The following is an 8,978-nucleotide window of genomic DNA, read 5'->3' as shown; positions in this document are numbered from 1 at the left end:
AAATCTCCATCTGTCCAGGAAGAGAAGGATGACTGTAAATCCCAAAAAGCTTTTATTAATGTAGAAGGCACTGACATAAATCTTTATAACAAAACTTACCCGTGTTTACTGTGCTTTTCCTGGTAACCCCCATAACTGGCTCTGCCCACACACACCTTTCTTTCTTTTGTCTTTAGCTGAAGAGCGTATTTAAGATGGTGGCTTGGGCCATTTGGGGGAGTTACTCAGTTTTTCTGGGTATACCCTGTGTATACATGAGGTATACATGTTAGCAACCTTCTGTTTTTCTCTTCTTAATCTATCTCTTATTGCATAGGTCTCAGCCAAGAACTCAGAAGAGTAGAGGGAAAATTATTTTTCCTCCCTTACAATATTATAGGAATTGCACAATTCAGTTTTCTTGAAAGATTAGCCAGTCTACCAGAGTCACAGAAATGACACACGTACAAAATGCTCTAAAATTCTATAGATTCAACCATTTACCCTCTTTCTTGGTCTAAAACCCATCAAGACAATTGCCAATAAAACACCATATACCACATAGAATGCAAGATAAGAAATTAATAATTTTCAGTAACAAGAAATACCTTAACATATTTTTCCCAAATAAATATAAATGATTCCTCTTTTCAAAAAAAGTCTCACTATGGAGAAATATTAAACACAGAAACATTTCAAGAAAGGATTTGGGGATGACGACCAGTAGACATTAGTGCTGGGACTTCATTTCCATGGCAGGATTATACACTAAAATAGCAATACTCAGCTGTAGGTCAGTCAAAGAGAACCCAATGCAAAAAGAAAAGAATTCCACTTCACTTAATTCATTTATCAATTCTTCCATGACTTGCTTTTAATTCAAACATTCATACATGAACAAAGATTTCCATCCTTTAATTTTTTTAACATAATATACAGAACCACAATACTATTTCAATTTCAAATTATGGGAGATCACATTCAAATATGCTTGGATTTGACAAGTTGCTGTAACAATACTGAGGGAAATTTCATGAAAAAAGTATTTAACAATTTGTAAGATAATCAAATATCTTTTTGCTACGTAGGCCAATGCATTTAGAGAAACTTGTTTAAAAATGCTGTCGTTTGGACTTCAAATTATTATAAAAGAATATCAAGAGTATATAGACAGACTTTCTGAATTTCTCAAACTCATTCCATTTTGAAGGCTGGGGGCAAATGTACACGAGAACATTTCTCCTTTGCACTTACCTGTAAAAGTGAAAAACTAAACCACACTTTCCTAAAGACATATCTATTTCTAGAATACATTAGTGTAATCATAAAAGACTACGAGAACTAAATTATCACTTTTATATTAACAATTTTTACTACAATACATCTTTCCTAAAAAGACAAAAAAATTTGGGAATTTAGATTTCCCCTACTGAACTTAACATAAAAGAATCTCATACTTTCTGGCTTTCATAAACTTCAATTCTTTTTTCCAGTAGGAACTATCTACACAGCACAGTGCTACATACAATTAATTATTCCAGTGAGATGTATATTTAGATTCACAACATGATCAACACAATAGTGCCATACAAAGTTTTTCTGCAGGTAAAAATGCTAAGAAAGGCCACAGTGGATACTGCCAGACACTGAATACAGTAGATTACAGGGACCACTGAGGTTCAGAGGAGACCACAAGTTTCAAATCTTTTTCAGCAATGGAAAAAGAAAAACATTTAGAGAAACATAAGAGTAAAAATATATAATTCCACTGTCAATAACGTAGTTTTCCAGATACTATTTCCTTAAACAGGCAAATTAGCTTAACTTAAAGTTAGAGAAAGTGAACACGATGAGAATATGAAAGATTTTCCTTGTTTTCTCATCAAAGGAATGCACTAGGATTAGCACGAGGATCTTTCTGGTTCCTGTATCTGTAGGTCAGCCAAACACCCAGGATCTGATGGAAGAAAGAAAAAGAAGAGAAAGTAACAGTTGTGTATATTTATTCAATGTATCAATAAAATAACTCTGGAACCTCTGAAGTACTTTGCACTATTTGTTCAGAAGAAGAGATTTCTTTTTCTTTTTAAAATAGAGCAAGTAACCCAAATGAGAGGCCATAAGAAAAATTAATATGAACACTGTAGTAGGCTGAATGATGGCTCTCCAAGGATGTCCAGGTCATAATCCCCAGAACCTGCGAATATGTTACCTTACATGGTAACAGGGACTTTGCAGGCGTGATCTTGAAACAGGGAGATTATCTGGGTGGGCTCAGTGATGTAATCATTAGGGTCTTAATAAGGGGAAGGCAGGAAGGGCAAAATCAGAGATATAGAGAAAAGGCAATGTGATGACAGAAGCAGCAGGAAGCAGAGTGAGGGAGAGAAAATGCTTGAGCCAAGGAATGCAGGCAGCCTCTAGAAGCTGGAAAAGGCAAGGAAATGGATTCTCCCCTAGAACCTCTAGGAGCCTCCATTTTAACCTTCTGACCTCCAGAAATGTAAGATAATGAATTTGTGTTGCTTTAAGCTACTACATTTGTGATTATTTGTTAGAGCAGCAATAGGAAACTAATACACACACAGAATTGTCTGAATAGCTAAAATATCACATATTTTGATCATTCAGAAACAAATTCTTGGTTTACCAAAAATTAAGTAACAACAACAATCCTACAATAAATAAATTTTCCAACACAGATCATAAAAAATGTTATAATTCCTACCTCTGCAAGAAGGGAGGGGGGGAGACCTATAATTTAGAAAAGTAATAAGTTGTTTTTGTGCCATTTCCCACACCAGGTTCACTAAAAAATAAACCAATATAACTTTTTTTTTTTTTAATTAAGAAATGTGTTGGGGGCCGGCCCCGTGGCTTAGCGGTTAAGTGCACGCACTCCGCTGCTGGCAGCCCGGGTTCGGATCCCGGGCGCACACCACTTCTCCGGAACATGCTGGGGCCGCATCCCACATACAGCAACTGGAAAGATGTGCAGCTATGACATAAACTATCTACTGGGGCTTTGGAGGGAAAAAATAAATAAATAAAATCTTTAAAAAAAAAAAAAGAAATGTGTTCATGCCGTTTCTGCTACTTCAAAGTTGATTTATTTAAAATACAGGCATACCTCAGAGATATTGCAGATGCGGTTCCAGACCACCACGATAAGGAGAATATCGTGATAAAGAAAGTCACACAAATTTTTTGGTCTCCCAGTGCATAGAAAAGCTATGTTTCATTATACTGTAGTCTATTAAGTGTGCAATAGCATTACGTCTAAAAAACCAATGTACACATCTTAATTAAAAAATATTTTATCGTTAAAAAATCCTAACCATCGGGGGCCGGCCCAGGGGCACAAGCGGTTAAGTGCACGCGCTCCGCTGCGGCAGCCCGGCGTTCGCCTGTTCGGATCCCAGGCGTGCACCGACGCACTGCTTGGCAAGCCATGCTGCGGTGGCGTCCCATATTAAGTGGAGTTAGATGGGCAGGAATGTTAGCCCAGGGCCAGCCTTCCTCAGGAAAAAAAACAGGAGGACTGGCAGATGTTAGCACAGAGCTGATCTCCACAAAAAAAAAAAAAAAAGAAAAAAAGCTAACCATCACCTGAGCCTTCAGCAAAGTTGTAATCTTTCTTGCTGGTAGGGGGTCTTGCCTCAGTGTTGATGGCTGCTGACTGATGAGGGTGGTGGTTGCTGAATGTTGGGGTGGTTGTGGCCATTTCTTAAAATAAGACAACAATGATGTTTGCCAAATCGATTGACTCTTTCCTTCATGAAAAATTTCTCTGAAGCATATGATACTATTTGATAGCATTTTACTCACAGCTTCTTTGAAAATTGGAGTCACTCCTCTCAAACCCTGCTGTTTTATCAACTAAATATTATATTAAATATTAATATAAATATATGTACTTAAAAGTTATAATAAACATTTATTTTTGTCATTTCAACAATCTTCATAGCATCTTCACCAGGACTAGATTCCACCTCAGGAAACCACTTTCTTTGCTCATCCATGAGAAGCAACTCCTCATCTGTTAAAGTTTTATCATAAGATTGCAGCAATTCAATCACATCTTCAGGCTCCACTTCTAATTCTAGTTCTTTTGCTATTTCCACCACATCTGCAGTTACTTCCTCCACGGAAGTCTTGAATCCCTCAAAGTCATCCATGAAGGCTGGAATTAATGTCTTCCAAACTCCTGTTAATGTTGATATTTTGACCTCTTCCCATAAATCACGCATGTTCTTAATGGCATCTAGAATAGTGAATCCTTTCCAGAAGGTTTTCAATTGACTTTGCCCAGATCCATCAGAGGAATCAGCATCTATGGCAGCTATACCCTTATGAAATGTATTTCTTAAATAATAAGACTTAAAAGTTGAGATGAAACCTTGACATATGGGGTGCAGAATGGATGTTGTGTTAGCAGGCATGAAAACATTAATCTGTCTTGGGTGACCAGGTACATTATCAACGAGAAGTAATATTTTGAAAGGAATCTTTTTTCTGAGGAGTAGGTCTCAACAGTGGGCTTAAAATATTCAGTAAACCATATTGTAAACAGATGTGCTCCTCATCTAGGCTTTGCTGTTCCATTTATAAAGCATGGGCAGAGTAGATTTAGCATAATTCTTAATGGCCCTAGAATTTTCAGAATGTTGAATGAGCAATGAGCATTGGCTTCAACTTAAAGTCACAAGCTGCATTAGCCCCTAATGAGAGAGTCAGCCTGTCCTTTGGAGCTTTGAAGCCAAGCATTGACTTGTCCTCTTTAGCCATGCAAGTCCTAGATGGCATCTTCTTGAATATAAGGCTATTTTGTGGAAATAACATCGAAATTAACATCGAAAATCTATTGTTTAGTGTAGCCACCTTCGTTAATGATCTTGGCTAGATCTTCTGGATAACTTGCTGCAGCTTCTGCACCAGCACTTGCTGCTTCACCTTGCACTTTTATGCTATGGAGATGGCTTCTTTCCTTAAACCTCAGGTACCAACCTCTGCTAGCTTCAAACTTTTTTCTACAGCTTCCTGACCTCTCTTAGCTTTCACAGAATTGAGGAGAGTTAGGGCCTTGCTCTGGATTAGGCTTTGGCTTAAGGGAATGTTGTGGTTGGTTTGATCTTCTATCCAGACCACTAAAACTTTCTCCATATCAGCAATAAGGCTGTTTCGATTTCTTATCATTTGTGTGTTCACTGGAGCAGCATTTTTAATTTCCTTCAAGAACTTCTCCTTTGCATTCACAGCGTGGCTAACTGTTTGGCACAAGAGGCCCAGCTTTCGGCCTATCTGGACTTTCAACATGCCTTCCTTACTAAGCTTAATCTTTTCTAGCTTTTTACTTAGAGTGAGAGACGTGACTCTTCCTTTCACTTGAACACTTAGAGGTCATTGTAGGGTTATTAACCGGCCTAATTTCAATATTGTTGTGTCTCAGGGAATAGGGAGGGCTGAGGAGAGGGAGAGAGATGGAGAAGAGCCGATCGGTGGAGCAGTCAGAACACACACAACGTTTATGGATTAAGTTCGCTGTCTTGTATGAGTGCGGTCTGTGGCGCCTCAAAACAATTACAATAATAATATCAAAGAACACTGATCACAGATCACCACAACAAACGTAATAATAATGAAAATGTTTGAAGTATTGTGAGAATCACCAAAATGTAACACAGAGACATGAAGTGAGCAAATGCTGTTGGAAAAATGGTGACAATAGACTTGCTTGACGCAGGATTGCCACAAACCTTCGATTTGTAAAAAACACAAATCTGTGGGGCGCAATAAAACAAGGCACAACAAAACGAGGTATGCCTGTAGTAAAAAATTCTTAGACTGAAAAAGACACAAAATTTTAAGGGAAAAAAATGAATTTCAAACTATATTTCCCACTGTAGATCTAAGCCAACTTTTAATTTAAATTTTGTTTATTTAACTTCATAACCACTCATTAGCCTTTTAAACCACTGTAGAAAATTATGGTAAGTCCCAAATTTTCTCCATTTACCACAATAATCATCCCTGATTTACTATAAAATTTGTGACTGGCAATGTCTATAGTTACAACTTGTAAGGGCTTGATGGAACTATAGTTTGTGGAAATGGAAAGTCTGGTTTGGAGTCTGTATGACGGGAAAAAAAGGAATTTATTTAAAAACCACACAAAGAGTACTTTGTGACGGGCTCTGTTCTACACACTTTACAAATTCATACAATCCTCCCAACAACCCCACATGATAGGAACTATCATTTCCTCATTTTACCAGTGAGGGAACCGAGGCATAGAGAGGTTAAATAACTGGGTAATAGTCACACAGGTCATGAGTGGAGAACTGGGGTTCAAACCTGGAGTTCACGCTCTTAACCACATTTGTGGCTTTTATGTGAGAATCTGATGTGTTACTGGCCATTCTCAGGCTAACATTCCACCTATCATTTCAGCTATGCTGGTTGTTACAATTCTGAAATCCACACCTGTTGTCAAACAGCTACTTCTCTGACACCCCCACCTGCCCAAGCATCATTTCCCTGACCCTCCCTCAGAGATGCTGGCACACAAGGAGTTCTGGTTAGAATTTTTGAGGTTGTTACATATTTTAATCATCACCCTGGATATATGCTGATAGTGTAAGTTACAGTCTTTAGGAGAAACGAAGTAATTGGGTAAGTTAAATACTCACAATCCGGAGCCACATTTTACCAAAATTTAATTCCTTCAATTCAGCTGTAAGTGACAAAACAGGACAATGCTTTCCTTTGCCCCATTGCTGAACCACTATCTCCTCCCTCACTCCCAAGGAGATCATAGAAGGGAGGCCATATCCAAAATGCAAAAAGATCCAAGTTAGATAATTATTGGATTTTAAGCTTACAAAGGTGCTCATGATTTAAAGATTTTCAAGGGTAACTGACTAGACCTGATTCTAGAACCTACACCCAGTATTCAGCAGGTCACCAAAGTATAGTTCACAACACAGAAATGTCTATGTAGAGTGTGCAACAATAAATCTGTACTAATTTCATTAAATATAGAAAGGCAGTATGCCAAAATATAAACACTAATTATTTCTGAGTAGGTATTTTAGTGAGTAGATACATTTAATCTTTCATCTTCATAGTTTTCTGAGTCTTGTAGCCTCATCCCTTCAAACTCTGAGAATTCTGTGAAATACTGAATAAAGTAAAAATTTAAAAAGTGAGGGAGCCTATAAAATATTCACTATCCAGAAAATATCAGGTTGGATAAATTATTATTAAAATCTCTAGCTAGGTTTCAAAAGGACATGGTATACAAAATATAGAGCAGGATTCCGTGAAAGAACACTTTAGAAATCTAAGACCCATGAGTATATATTCTTAAAGAATTGATATTTTAAAAAACAGCAGGAGGAGGAATGAATAGGCAGAGCACAGAGGATTTTTAGGGCAGTGAAAATACTCTGTATGATATTATAATGATGGATACATGTAATATACATTTGTCCAAACCCATAGAACGTACACCACCAAAAGAGAACCCTAATATAAACTACAGACTTTGGGTGATCACAATGTGTCAGTGTGGGTTCTTCAGTTGTAACAAATGTACCACTCTGGTGGAGGATGTTGATAATGGGGGAGGCTATGTATGTGTGGGGGCAGGGAGTATATAGGAAGGCTCTGTACCTTTCCCTAAATTTTGCTATGAACCTAAAACTGCTCTAAAAAAAAATAATAAAGTCCTTTTTTAAAAAAACAGGCGTAATTAAAGCCAGTGTGATCTGATGAGAAGAAAATGGAGCTGTTCAAAAGAACTAAATTCTCAAAATAAAATCGAGATATAAAAAAGAAACCATGTGGCAAAATTCTGATAACTGTTGACTCTGGCTAATAAGGCATATGGAGATTCTGCTTTTTCTGTATCTATACTCTTAAGCTTTCATGACAAAAATTCATTTTTTTTAAGGAAGAATGCACAAAATTGCTTTAAAGCTGTATATGAATCTTCTTGAATCAACGTCACAACCAAGCCACAAGTAAGACAGCTCTTTCCTGAGAAAAACTGAAATGAAACAATGCTCAGAGTAGGAAGGAATGGCAGGGGAAACTTCTTTTAAAAACTGAATATTAAGCTTGGTCTTTATCTCCACTTGTTAATAACAGCCAAGTGTGGATTTTTCATTCTCAAGGGGAAAAAAAGAAAATGAATTAGAATAAAATATATAACATATACACATACATGTATATATAATGTGCTATATGTCAATCCTACATTATCTACGTATATATAATATATACATTATCTACACAAATGCAATACATGCATTATATGTATATGTTACACAATCAAAATGAGAGGATCTAATGCATAACATGGTGATTATAGCTGATAACACTGTACCGTATAACTGAAAGTTGTTAAGAGAGTAGAGCTTAAATGTTCTCACTCCCCCCACCCCTAAAAGGTAAGTATGTGAGGTCACAAATGTATTAATTTGATGAGGGGAATCTTTTCACAATGTATCCACATATCAAATCATCACGATGTACACTTTAAATGTCTCACAATTTTGTCAATTATATCTCAATTAAACTGAAAAATATATATATTTTATATATACTGTGTGTGTGTGTGTGTGTGTGTGTGTGTGTGTGTGTGTGTATATATAGAGTCGTGTGCCACATAATGACATTTCGGTCAACGACAGACTGCATATATGACAGTGGTCCCATAAGATTAGTACCGTATAGCCTAGGTGTGTAGTAGGCTATACCATCTAGGTTTGTGTAAGTACAATCTATGATGTTCGCACAACAACAAAATCACCTAACGACACACTTCTCAGAACGTATCCCCATTGTTAAGCGACACATGACTGTGTTTACTGAAAAAATTTCTAGTCCCAAGATGGAGCTGCTCCTGCCCAAGTGCCACATCGGCAAACTGAAACAGATAACTTTCATGTCCCTGTAAATGCTCCACGTGACCAGAAATGCGGTATGTTCAGTCA

General features: G+C 37.1%; 1 protein-coding gene across 2 annotated transcripts in view; it reads right to left on the bottom strand.

The window, feature by feature from the left end:
• Positions 1 to 823: 823 nt before the first annotated feature.
• Positions 824 to 8,978, bottom strand: part of TSPAN13 (tetraspanin 13) — a 33,872-nt gene continuing 25,717 nt past the window's right edge. For both annotated transcript variants that reach the window (XM_087427866.1, XM_004431415.3), the window contains one exon: positions 824 to 1,936. In XM_087427866.1, the coding sequence (XP_087283992.1) occupies positions 1,862 to 1,936 (75 nt within the window). In that variant the 3' untranslated portion in view covers positions 824 to 1,861. The remainder of the gene's footprint in view (positions 1,937 to 8,978) is intronic.

The sequence above is a fragment of the Ceratotherium simum genome, chromosome 1 (genome assembly GCF_057802395.1).
Source record: "Ceratotherium simum simum isolate JZ-2026a chromosome 1, ASM5780239v1, whole genome shotgun sequence".
Classification (NCBI taxonomy): Eukaryota; Metazoa; Chordata; class Mammalia; order Perissodactyla; family Rhinocerotidae; genus Ceratotherium; species Ceratotherium simum.
Note: the sequence above shows the minus strand (reverse complement) of the source record. Positions and strands in the feature narration are given on the sequence as shown.